Below are 13,034 nucleotides of genomic sequence, written 5' to 3' on the forward strand. Positions count from 1 at the left end.
CGCCACACACACATACGCCACACACACACTGAACACTGAAAAGTTAGGGTATGAACAGCAGGTCTCCCGGGCGACCAGTCTCTTAACGAGGCAGCAGGCTGACCCTCTTGGCCAGATCCAACAATCCAAAGGCAGCACAGCGCTGCTCTCTCCATCTGAACCTTCCCTCCGCCTCAGGCAGGCCTGACTCTGAGCTGGAAACCGGGACGGAGCTGCTCAGGCCCTCTCTCTCAAGCTCTGCTCTCCTATTTCACTCTTGGCAGTCCAGGCAGGCACTGGAGCCTCTCAGGCTTATGGAAAAGTCTCATTGTTACAGTGGAGCTGGATCACATCTTCAAAAAGATTCTGCAATTCAGCATGGTTTATGCTAACTTTTCCTTCAATTCACCTGTCAACGTTTACAATTTTTATGCTGTTTTACAGCTAAAGTTCTACAGAGTGGTGTGGGTATAATACCTGATTAGTGGACCACTGATCCAACTGTGTGGGCACTGTAGACTTTTTCTGACAGCAAAGCTGGTAGCGAGAGCTAGTGATTTATTTGTGATTGTTAAGTGAAGTTGATCCCTCAAATGTTAGTTTACGATTTTCAATTGGCAAGAGAGGATTTGACATCTGGGAAAGTTATTTGTTGTTGAAAACAGAGTTTTATTTCAGATTATGGGTTTGGATGTCTATCACAGTGTAGCCAAATGGAAAAAATTAGTATGCAAAAACCCCAGTCTTGCACCATTGTTTAATATAAAATGACTTGACTTAGTTTATTTGTTTTTCAAAGTTGCTGCAGTAAAATATAGCCTTCCCTGTCACAAGGGAGAATGGAAATTCTTGCTTTCAAGACTGAGGTATGTGCTTCATTCCTGCAGCCCAGAGTAGAATCTTTCCTTTATTCCCTAGCATGACTTTAATAAGCTGTTAGAGTTCTAGAGTTCCTGAGATGAGGTGACTGAGCAACTAATTTTCTGAGTGGAAGATGTGTACTTAGCCATGCTGCGTGGTAAGGTAGGTTAAAAGTTTGACTTCACAGTGGCTCAGAGAGCTGGCTAACCGAGGTGCATCTGATGGTGTCGATTTATGCAGAGTCCAGATCTTTCCTTGGTAATTAAACCTCGGGAGGATGTCACAGCTCCTTGTGTAATATTTCTCAGGAGGCCGTGATAAATGGCAGTCTCAGCAGCACCTCTCTAGCTCTGTGGTCGGGGTCAGAGAGAGAAGCAGTATTGAGCTGACCCTGAACAGGCGTGTCTGTTCCAGTCACAGTGTGTTTTAAAGTTTACATTCACATCCCTCCTCTTCCCCATTTTCCACGACAGACACAGGATAGGGGACCACCTGGTTTGGGCTGTCACGCCACATTTTGTCTGTCTGCATTTGTGGAAGTAATAGTACCGCTGTTTTGGCTTATCTAAATTGTTGATCAGATGGTTGATATAAATTGGCCCCATATTGATCAACTCATGTCTCTTTGCAGTCTCATGTCATTTGTATTTTTGTCAATGTTGTCCTCTCTTCGGGCCGATCTTTAAAGTGGTGGATATATTGATTATTGTGCAGTTCCCTTCTCAATGAAGTTATTCTCAAAGTGTTATTTAAAGTCTCATCTTTCTCAGGCAGGAATGATCCGCATGGGGCGGGAGGAGTTCTTCATCGAACCCCTGGAGCACCGAGGGGGTGGGGCGGGGGAGGAGGAAGGAGGAGATGGACGACATCACATCGTTTATCGCTCCTCTGCCATTAAGAGACCCCATGTCAATCAAACAGCGGACTCTTACCCCCAAGGTAAAAGGAACTTCAGTTACACCTCTACAGAACCTGCATGCCTTTTCTGACTGTCAGGAGACATGATGACATTCCTTCATAGGTCGTCATCATCTGTAACTTTAGAGTGCGGAATGCTGCTAAGCCTTATGTGGGTTTCTTCTAGACATTCCATTTGTGTCTCTGTTGAAATATCTGTTGAACTGGCAGTGAACTCTGCTGTATTGTACAGAGAGAAAACAAACGTATCCCTCTCCAAGCCCTTCTAGTTCTCCTTGTCTAGCCTGATGAACAAAATGAAAGCGATTCAGAGAAAGCATCTAATTTAACATTCGTTTTTTTTCTGATTTTAAGTATTGCCTGATTCTATAATGTAATCTTTAGTTCATTCTATACATAACCTGTCATGACATGTGATACGCTCGTAAATACACTCTCTGGCATGTCTCTACAGAGCAAATCAGACTGGAGGATAGTTTGACACACTTGTAGGACAAAGCAAAGGCTGCTAAACTCAAATTAAACAAATGTTCAACTTTTTCTTTCTCAAATGGATATCTACAGTATGCAGTCATTGGACTTATAATAAAGGATTCTCACTGGTGGGAAAGTACACTATGGTGCAATGTTCGTTTCTCTCTAGTTCATAGTCTAATCATCAAACTATTTACCCCCCCCTGACTCCCATTTGACCCATTCCCTCATCAGGGGTGGTCAGAGTTCACCAAAACTCCACTGACCGATCAGATAGAAGATACAGTAATCTGAGTGGGTGGATAAAGACATGATAAAGTCATAAAAGGGATTCACATGTCACGTCAGTTCTAACCGTAGAGCTCAGCCCGAGGATATTGGGAGACTTGCTTCTCAGTCACTTCAGATGTGTAGGTTTTTTCTGAGTAGTTCTAGTCTACTCTGAAAGAATATACAAAATACATATGTATTCCGGGCATTCTGCCAAGTTGGATTGTTATACACAAATTCTCATAAGACAAATGCACACATGCTCTCACACAATTTATATATACTTAAAGAACACGAAAACACACATTTACACACATAATTGTATGTATTCTAATGGGGAGACTGGAGACAGGAGAAACACCCGCATGATGGACTTTGGCATCAGCTGTGCGGATTGGATCGGAGGCTCAGATGTAGTCACACAAATCCATCAGAGGTGCGTCGTTCGCAGCCAAGACGAGCTGCAGCCAGCCAACTCCTACGTGGCAGGGCTGAGTGCTGATGGGATATTAGCCTACAGTAAACTTCACTCCTCCACTGGAGGAGAGAATCGCTGATCTAGAGCAGTATCTGGATGGACCTTGTAAAGAGAACGAAGGGACATTGAGTAAACAATAAACATGACCATTGTTTTTAATATATTTAAAAGGAAAAAGACACATTTTATTTTAAGTGTTACATTATGCAACATAACTATCTTGAGGACCCATTGTCCAAGTATGTTCACTATTAGATTTGATGCCTCTTTGTGGAATGCCTTCCCTTTCACATCATGCACAAGGTTTTAACTAATTAAACAAGGATTTAGCTAACTAAACAAGGATTTAACTAAATAAACAAAGATTTAACTAACTAACTAAACATAGATTTGACTAACTAAACATGGATTTAACTAACTAACTTAACAAGGATTTAACTAATTAAACATGTATTTAACTAACTAAAAAATGATTTAACTAACTATACAAGGGTTTAACTAAATAACTAAACATGGATTAAACTAACTAAACATGGATTAAACTAACTAACTAAAAAAGGAATTAACTAAATACCTAAACAAGGATTTAACTAACTAAATAAACAAGGATTTAATTAACAGGATGATCTATGTTGTGATCTATTTAATAAACACAAAGGACCAGTAAAATGAATAGAAGAGTGTGGCGGTATAGCAGGAACAGCGGCATCTAGTGGTCAAACCTGGTACTTTCACACTACTAAATGGTAAATAATGCAAGTGATTTCAATTACACATTTCTCTGAATGGGTGGGAAAACTATCAACACATTCACAGTTAATACATTACATAGTATGGTGAAGCAATACTCCAAGCCACAGCTTCATACTACTTGTCAAACATAGAGAACTGATACTGTACTCTGGTTGGGATTGGCATAGGGTGTATTTTGGTATTTTATTAGGATCCCCATTAGCTGTTGCAAAAGCAGCAGCTATTCTTCCTGGGGTCCACACAAAACATGAAACAATACAGAACTGTCAGAGTCGTGTGTATAGGTGGCAGGGAAGTCAGGCGCAGGAGAATCAAACTTAGTAGAATGGAGTTGTTTAATGACTTTAAACAAAACATAACTCCAAAACAAATGAATAATATAAAACAAAATGGGAACGAGGACCCGTCGCGCACCATTACAAACAACACCAAATCTGAACAACAAGCAAACTCTGACAAAGATATGAGGGGAAACAGAGGGTTAAATACATAACAGGTAATGAATAGGATTGAAACCAGGTGTATAGGAAGATGAAAAAAAATATGGAAATTGAAAAATGGATCAATGATGGTTAGAAGACCGGTGACGTGGACCGCCAAGCACCGCCCGAACAAGGAGAGGCATCGACTTCGGCCGAAGTCGTGACAGTACCCCCCCTGACGAGCCGCGCGTCGACACCGGCCTCGGGGACGACCCGGAGGGCGAGGCGCAGGGCGATCCGGATGGAGACAGTGGAATTCTTGCAGCAGGGAAGGATCTAAAACGTCCTCCGCCAGAACCCAGCATCTCTCCTCTGGACCGTACCCCTCCCAGTCCACGAGGTACTGAAGGCCCCTCACCTGACGTCTCGAATCCAAGATGGATATGAACAGAGTATGCGGGGACCCCCTCGATGTCCAGAGGGGGCGGAGAAACATCCCGCACTTTAATTTGTGGGTAGCTGTAACCTATGTTGTGTCTTTGGCTATGCCGGATTAAGTGAAATGACTTGCTATTCTATAAAATAATTTATCCGTAATTAATATTACCTGATTGAGCTAAACATGTAATTGTAATTAACTAGAGAGTCGGGCACCACAAAATAATATTTATAGAGCTGTTATCTTCCGAATAAACTCTTAAAGACCTCGTAATATTTTACATCGATAGCAGTCAATATTAATCGTCATCTTAATTCAGTCTCATCTGAAAGTTTAAATTCTTGGTTATCTCCACGAACCCTGGCTAACAATTTGAATCAGTAATACAAAATTGGGTTTAATTATTTATTTACTAAATACCTAACTAATCACACAGAATTACACATACACATAATTAAATCATAACTTGATTACAAATTATGTCATAAAGGAAAACGTCCCTAGCGGGCGGAACAGATATGACAGCTTGTTAGGGGCACGGGAAAAGAACAAAGGGAAAAAGCTGTGCTATTGTAAATACAGTATCTTATGCATTCTAAATTACCGCCCATTTGGAAAAGGAAAATGCAATAAATATTTACTCTGAGCTGCGCTTCGGTAGGTTGATGGTAGATGGAAGGCCGTGTTGCCCAACCGAGTCCTTTGTCCCTTGAAGAATGTCTCTGGTGGTCAATTGGATACGTTGTCGTAACATCGTTGTGTGGTAGACGGGATACTCTGACTGTTCCTTCCTAACCCTCGTTTGCATCTGTTGCTAACTCAACGGCTAGGAGGTATCACCTCTGTAGTGAATAAGAGTTCAAAGATCATACCATTCGCAACCAAAGCTCACATTGATGTTGGCTTCGTTCTGTAGTAATTATCTGAACCATTCTAACATAGGACCGTCGTCCTCACATCATCGGAACAGGAGGTTATATTGTCGTCAAGGGCTTATATAGGAAGGGAGTGGAGGGCGTGTTTGAAAAGTTTTATAGCCCATGTCCCTTCACAGGGGCGGGCCACTGATTGAGCAGAGCCCTGTCTTATGAAAACCCAAATCTCAAATTTTAGAAGCTAAAATCACATTTCATCCCATCACGAATAATTTCATATTAAAACATTTAAATTGAACAACAATTCCATGTGAATACGATAACTCTTATGTGTAGACTTTCCACTGTAGAGTTTATGTCATCTTATCATTGATGAGAATGTCTCAGATGACAATTGAACTGACATCATACTCATTAAGTACCACCGCATATGTTCAATTGGTCGCATTACCAGAATATAGTTAATTTCCCCCCACCTTCTGATGTTCCCAGAATCTCTATGTTAACCAAGGGTTTTGCAAATGTAACCTCAGTAGGGTAGAGAGAGGAAAAAGGCGGGAAGAGGTATTTATGACTGTCATAAACCTACCTCCCAGGCCAACGTCATGACACCTATAACATACCTCGTTCACTCTCCTCAGGACTTTAAACAGCCCCACAAACCGCGGAGGGGCAGGTTTCGGGTCGAGAGCCAGACCCACTCCCCAGCCAGTCCTGGCAATAAGACCGCAGAAACCTACCCACATCCTGGTTAACTCTCTCCACCTGCCCGTTACTCTCGGGGTGAAAACCTGAGGTGAGGCTGACCGAGACCCCAGACGTTCCATGAACACCTTCCAGATCCTTGACGTGAACTGGGGACCCCGATCAGACACTATATCCTCAGGCACCCCATAGTGCCGGAAGACGTGGGTAAACAGGGCCTCTGCAGTTTGTAAGGCCATAGGGAGACCAGGCAAAGGGAGGAGATGACAGGACTTAGAAAAACAATCCACAACAACCAGGATCGTGGTGTTACCCTGTGAAGGTGGAAGATCGGTTAGGAAATCCACCGACAGGTGCGACCACGGCCGTTGTGGCACTGGTAAGGGTTGTAACTTACCTCTGGGCAGGTGTCTAGGAGCCTTCCACTGGGCGCACACTGAGCAGGAGGACACATAAAACCTCACGTCCTTAGCTAAAGTGGGCTACCAGTACCTGCTATCAAGACAGCGCACCGTCCAACCTATCCCAGGATGACCAGAGGAGGGTGACGCGTGGGCCCAATAGATCAGTTGGTCGCCAACAGCAGACGGAACGTACAGACGCCCTGCTGGACACTGAGGAGGAGAGGGCTCTGCACGTGACGCCCGCTCAATGTCCGCGTCCAGCTCGCACACTACCGGCGCCACCAAACAAGAGGCTGGGAGTATGGGAGTGGGATCCATGGACCGCTCCTCTGTGTCATACAGCCGGGACAGTGCGTCTGCCTTAACTTCTTTGGGATAGGGGGCAGCATTTTCACTTTTGGATGAATAGCGTTCCCAGAGTGAACTGCCTCCTACTCAGTTCCAGATGCTAATATATGCATATTATTATTAGTGTTGGATAGACAACATTCTGAATTTTCTAAAACTGTTTGAATTATGTCTGTGAGTATAACAGAACTCATATGGCAGGCAAAAACCTGAGAAAAAATCCAAACAGGAAGTGGGAAATCTGAAGTTTGTAGTTTTTGAACTCACCCCTATTGAATATTGGTTATGTTGCACTTCCTAAGGCTTCCACTAGCAGTCAACCGTCTTTCGAATGTTGTTTCAGGCTTCTACTGTGATGTGGAACCGGAGGGGAGCTCTTTGAGTCAGTGGTCTGCCTACAGCCTCGTTCTCATTCACGCACTTTCACTTGAGAGGTAGCTGTCGTTCCATTGCTTTTCTACAGACAATGGAATTCTCCGGGTTGGAACATTATTGAACTTTTCTGATAAAAACATCCTAAATATTGATTCTATACTTAGTTTGACAAGTTTATTCGACCTGTAATATAACTTTTTGAACGTTTGGTCCGAATGGAACAGATCGTGCATTTGGATTTGTTTACCAAACGCCCTAACAAAAGAAGCTATTGGACATAAATGGACATAAATGATGGACATTATCGAACAAAACAAGCATTTATTGTGGAACCGCGATTCCTGGGAGTGCATTCTGATGAAGATCAAAGGTAAGTGAATATTTATAGTGCTATTTATGACTAATGTTGACTACCCAACATGGCGGATATTCCTCTGGCTGGTTTGGGCTCTGAGCGCTGTTCTCAGATTATGCTTTTTCCGCAAAAAATTTTTGAAATCTGACACAGCGGTTGCATTAAGGAGAAGTGTATCGATATTTCCATGTCTAAAAATGGTATTTTCATCGACATTTATAATGATGATTTATGTGAATTCATGTGGCTCTCTGCAATATCACTGCATGTTTTGGAACTACTGAACGTAACACACCAATGTAAAATAAGATTTTTGAATATAAATATGAACGTTACCGAACAAAACATACATGTATTGTGTAACATGAAGTTCTATGAGTGTCATCTGACTGATAAAGACCATCTAAAGTTACTGATTAATTTGATCTCTATTTTTGTGCTTTTTGTGACTCCTCTCTTTGGCTGGAAAAATGGCTGGGTTTTTCTGTGAGTTGGTGGTGACCTAACATAATCGTTTGTGGAGCTTTCGATGTAAAGCATTTTTTAAATCAGACACTGTGGCTGGATTAACGAGAATTCTATCTTTAAAATGGTGCCTAATACTTGTATGTTTGAGAAATTTGATTTATGAGATTTCTGTTGATTTGTATTTGGCGCCCTGCAATTTCATTGGCTGTTGGCGGAACCCCAGTCCTAGACAGGTTAACGTTCTGGGAGCCTGGTCTGTAAGAGAGGGTAAACACAAAACGTGGCCCACCTTGCCTGGCGAGGATTCAGTCTCCTCACTTCCCGGATGTACTCCAGATTGCGATGGTCAGTCCAGTTGAGAAAATGGTGTTTAGCCCCCTCAAGCCAATGTATCCACGCCTTCAAAGCCTTGACGACAGCCAACAGCTCCCCGTCCCCCACATCATAGTTTCGCTCCGCCGGGCTGAGTTTCTTCGAAAAGAAGGCACAGGGGCGGAGTTTCAGTGGCGCACCCGAGCGCTGAGAGATCACTGCTCCTATCCCAGCTTCGGATGCGTCCACCTCCACTATGAACGGCAAAGAGGGATCCGGATGAGCCAACACAGGAACCGAGGTAAACAGAGCCTTCAGGTGCCTAAAAGCCCTGTTCGCCTCAGCTGACCATTGCAAGCGCACCGGGCCCCCCTTTAGCAGTGAGGTAATGGGAGCAGCAACCTGACCAAAACCCCGGATAAACCTCCGGTAGTAGTTGGCAAACCCTAAGAATCGCTGCACCTCCTTTACCGTTGTGGGAGTCGGCCAATTACACACGGCTGCAATGCAGTCACTCTCCACTCCTGACGTGGAAATCCAATGCCCTAGGAAGGAGACGGACTGTTGGACAAACAAGCATTTCTCAGCCTTGACATACAGGTCATACTCCAACAGGCGACCAAGCACTCTGCGCACCAGGGACACAAAGCTTGGCGCGTGTAGCGGAGTACATCAGAATGTCATCAATATACACCGCTACACCCTGCCCATGCAGGTCTGCCCGTGAAAATCTCATCTACAAAAGATTGGAAGACTGATGGAGCATTCATCAACCCATACGGCATGACGAGGTACTCATAATGCCCTGATGTGGTACTAAATGCCGTCTTCCACTCGTCTCCCTTCCGGATACGCACCAGGTTGTACGCACTCATGAGATCCAGTTTAGTGAAGAAGCGCGCCCCGTGCATTGACTCAATCGCTGTAGCGATAAGAGGTAGCGGGTAACTGTACCTCACAGTGATTTTATTGAGAATTGAAAAATGGATCAATGATGGCTAGAAGACCGGTGACATCGACCGTCGAGCACCGCCCGAACAAGGAGAGGTATCGACTTCGGCAGAAGTCGTGACAAGAACATGAATCGACAAGAACAGATAAAGGACATAACTATATAAATGTATAATTTTGGGGATTCCTCATGTCTTACTCATTGGTAGGAAGAAGTTTGGTCCAAATCGGATGTTGGTTACTATATTTATTGAATATTATCTGAATCCTATAAATTAAAATGGTCAATATGGGTGCAATCAATTAGATACATTTTTATGAGATCAAATTTAATTTCAACAAGATAATGTTTCAAACCTCTTGCAACGAGTAAACCCGTATCCGGGAGCGTAATCATAGCCTCAAACGCATTAGCATAACGCAACTTTTCCTATTCATGAAAATCGCAAATGAAATTAAATAAATATATTCAAACACAAGCTTAGCCTTTTGTTAACAACACTGTCATCTCAGATTTTCAAAATATGTGTTACAGCCAACGCTAGATAAGCATTTGTGTAAGTTTATCATGGCATAATGCTATGCTAGGCTCTGCTGGCAGCAGGCAAAATTTTCACGAAAATAAGAAAAGCAACCAAATTAAATCATTTACCTTTGAAGAACTTCAGATGCTTTCACTCAGGAGACTCCCAGTTAGATAGCAAATGTTCCTTTTTTCCAAAAAGATTATTTTTGTAGGTGAAATAGCTCCCGTTTCTTCATCATGCTTGGCTGAGAAATCGACCGAAATATGCTACAACTATAACGCTGAACTTTTTTCAAAATTTGCTCCATAATATCGACAGAAACACGGTAAACGTTGTTTAGGATCCATCCTCAAGGTGTTTTTAACATATATATTCGATAATATATCCGTCGAGGCAGTTGGTTTCTCATAAGAAGCGATTGGAAAAATGGCTACCTCAGTATTTTACGCAGGATTTTCTCCGGGAGACACCATGTGACCACTCGCTAAATATGGTCCCTTACAGCTATTCTCCAATGGAAATGCCTAAAAAGACGTCACAATGCTGTAGACACCTTGGGGAATGCGTGGAAAATGGAAGCTCATTCTTAGCTCATTCACAGCCATATAAGGAGTCATTGGCATGAGGCGGTTTCAAAAAATGCGGCACTTCCTGATTGGATTTTTATCTGGGTTTCGCCTGTAACATCAGTTCTGTTGCACTCACAGACAATATCTTTGCAGTTTTGGAAACGTCAGAGTGTTTTCTTTCCAAAGCTGTCAATTACATGCAGTCAAGCATCTTTTCGTGACAAAATATCTTGTTTAAAACGGGAACATTTTTCATCCAAAATTTTTAATAGCGCCCCCTAATGCATAACTGGTTTTAATGCCAATCTTACCTCTTAACTTCAGAAACAATTTGTCATGGCTTGCAGAAATAATAATGTTGCCGGAGGGGATGGCTGCCGTTTTACGTGTTACTAACCAACTGTGCTATTTTGTTAGTTTTTTCACATTGTTTGTAACTTATTTTGTACATAAAGTTGCTGCTACCGTCTCTTATTACCGAAAATAGCTTCTGGACATCAGAACAGCAATTACTCACCTAGAACTGAACAAATATTTTTTATTTAATGAGTCCAACGCAAAGGATATACTGCTTTCCGGAGACCAGGCCCAAATGATTTGAAATGAGTTTTCTGTGCATCAGCAGGACAGAGCAGCTACGTCTGTCAATAACAGTTGGTTCGCGATGTCTAATATTAAATAAGTCTTGAGGTATTGCTCGCCTAAGGTAGAGTACCTCATGATAAGTTGTAGACTACACTATCTACCAAGGGAGTTCTCATCTATGTTATTCGTAGTCGTCTATTTACCACCAGAAACCGATGCTGATACTAAGACCACACTCAACGAGCTGTATACGGCCATAAGCAAAGAAGAAAATGCTCCCTGTCTGAGTCTGTAATACCAACATATTTCAAGGAGACCCCTAAAGTCCCTGTGCCCAAGAACATGAAGGTAACCTGCCTAAATGACTACTGCCCCATAGCACTCACGTCGTTAGCCATGAAGTGCTTTGAAAGACTGGACATGGATCACATGAACACCATCATCCTGGAAACCCTAGACCCACTCCAACCGCCCCACTAGAGCGACAGATGACTCAGTCACACTCCACACTGCCCTTTCCCACCTGTACAAAAGGAACACCTATGTGAGAATGCTGTTCATTGACTACAGCTCAGCGTTCAACACCATAGTGTCCCGAAAGCTCATCACTAAGCTAAGGACCCTTGGACTAAACACCTCCCTCTGCAACTGGATCCTGGACTTCCTGGTGATAAGGGTAGGCAACAACACATCTGCCACACTGATCCTCAACACCAGGACCACTCAGGTGTACATACTTAGTCCTTTCCTGTACTCGCTGTTCACTCATGACTGCATGGCCAGGCACGACTCCAACACCATCATTAAGTTTGCTGACGACACAACAGTCGTAGGCCTGATCACGACAATGATGAGACAGCCTATAGAGAGGAGGTCAGAGACCTGGCTTTGTGGTGCCATGACAACAACCTCTCCCTCAATGTGAGCAAGACAAAGGAGATGATCGTGGACTACAGGAAAATGAGGGCCGGACACGCCCCCATTAACATCGGCGGGGCTGAAGTGGAGCGGGTCTCCAGAACATCAAAAAGTTCCACAGCTGCACCATCAAGAGCATCCTGACCGGTTGCATCCCCGCTTGGTATGGCAACCGCTCGGCATCCGACCGTATGGCACTACAGGGGGTAGTGCGTAGGGCCCAATACATCACTGGGTCCAAGCTTCCTGCAATCCATGACCTCTATAGCAGGTGGTGTCAGAAGAAGGCCCTAAAAATTGTCAACGACTCCAGCCATCCTAGTCATAGACTGTTCTCTCTGCTACCGCACGGCAAGCGGTACCGGAGCACCAAGTCTAGGTCCAAAAGGCTCCTACCAAAACAGCTTCTACCCCAAAGCTATACAATTAATCAAATGGCCACCTGGACTATTTACATTGACCTCCTTTGTTTTTACACTGCTGCTACTTGTTGTTTATAATCTATGCATAGTCACTTTAACCCTACCTACATGTACAAATGACCTAGACTAACCTTTACCCCCCGCACATTGACTCGGTACCGGTTCCCCCTGTATATAGCCTCGTTATTGTTATGTCATTTTCTTGTGTTACTTAAAAAAAAAAATAGTTTAGTTTATTTAGTAAGTATTTTCTTAACTCTATTTCTTGAACTGCATTGTTGGCTTGTAAGTACACATTTCATGGTAAGGTCTCCACCTGTTGTAGTCAACGCTTGTGACAAATGAAATTAGATTTGATTTGACATGGAACGACTCTTGCATGATTTCTACTTAAGTTTAGCTAAGAGTCTCTGTGTGTGTGTGTGTGTGTGTGTGTGTGTGTGTGTGTGTTTCACCGCCACACATGTTTTTCCTTGAAAGTCATTCCCTGAAATAACAACACTCCGTTTGTCCTTTGACTAATGGCTGTTGGATGGTGATTATTTTTTTTGACAGGCGTCCCTGCTTCCCTCTGTACAAAGTCCTGTGCTGTCTTAGATGTTCTGACTACATCTTGTTTAGTGGTT

At 43.1% G+C, this 13,034-nt stretch overlaps 1 protein-coding gene across 1 annotated transcript in view; it reads left to right on the forward strand.

Annotated features, from left to right (window-relative positions):
- Positions 1-13,034, forward strand: part of adamts2a (ADAM metallopeptidase with thrombospondin type 1 motif, 2a) — an 82,263-nt gene that overhangs the window by 11,674 nt on the left and 57,555 nt on the right. Inside the window, exon 3 of the mRNA XM_024396944.2 lies at positions 1,611-1,779. Coding sequence (XP_024252712.2) covers positions 1,611-1,779 — 169 coding nt within the window. The remainder of the gene's footprint in view (positions 1-1,610; positions 1,780-13,034) is intronic.

Source organism: Oncorhynchus tshawytscha, linkage group LG33 (assembly GCF_018296145.1).
Source record: "Oncorhynchus tshawytscha isolate Ot180627B linkage group LG33, Otsh_v2.0, whole genome shotgun sequence".
NCBI classification, from domain to species: Eukaryota; Metazoa; Chordata; class Actinopteri; order Salmoniformes; family Salmonidae; genus Oncorhynchus; species Oncorhynchus tshawytscha.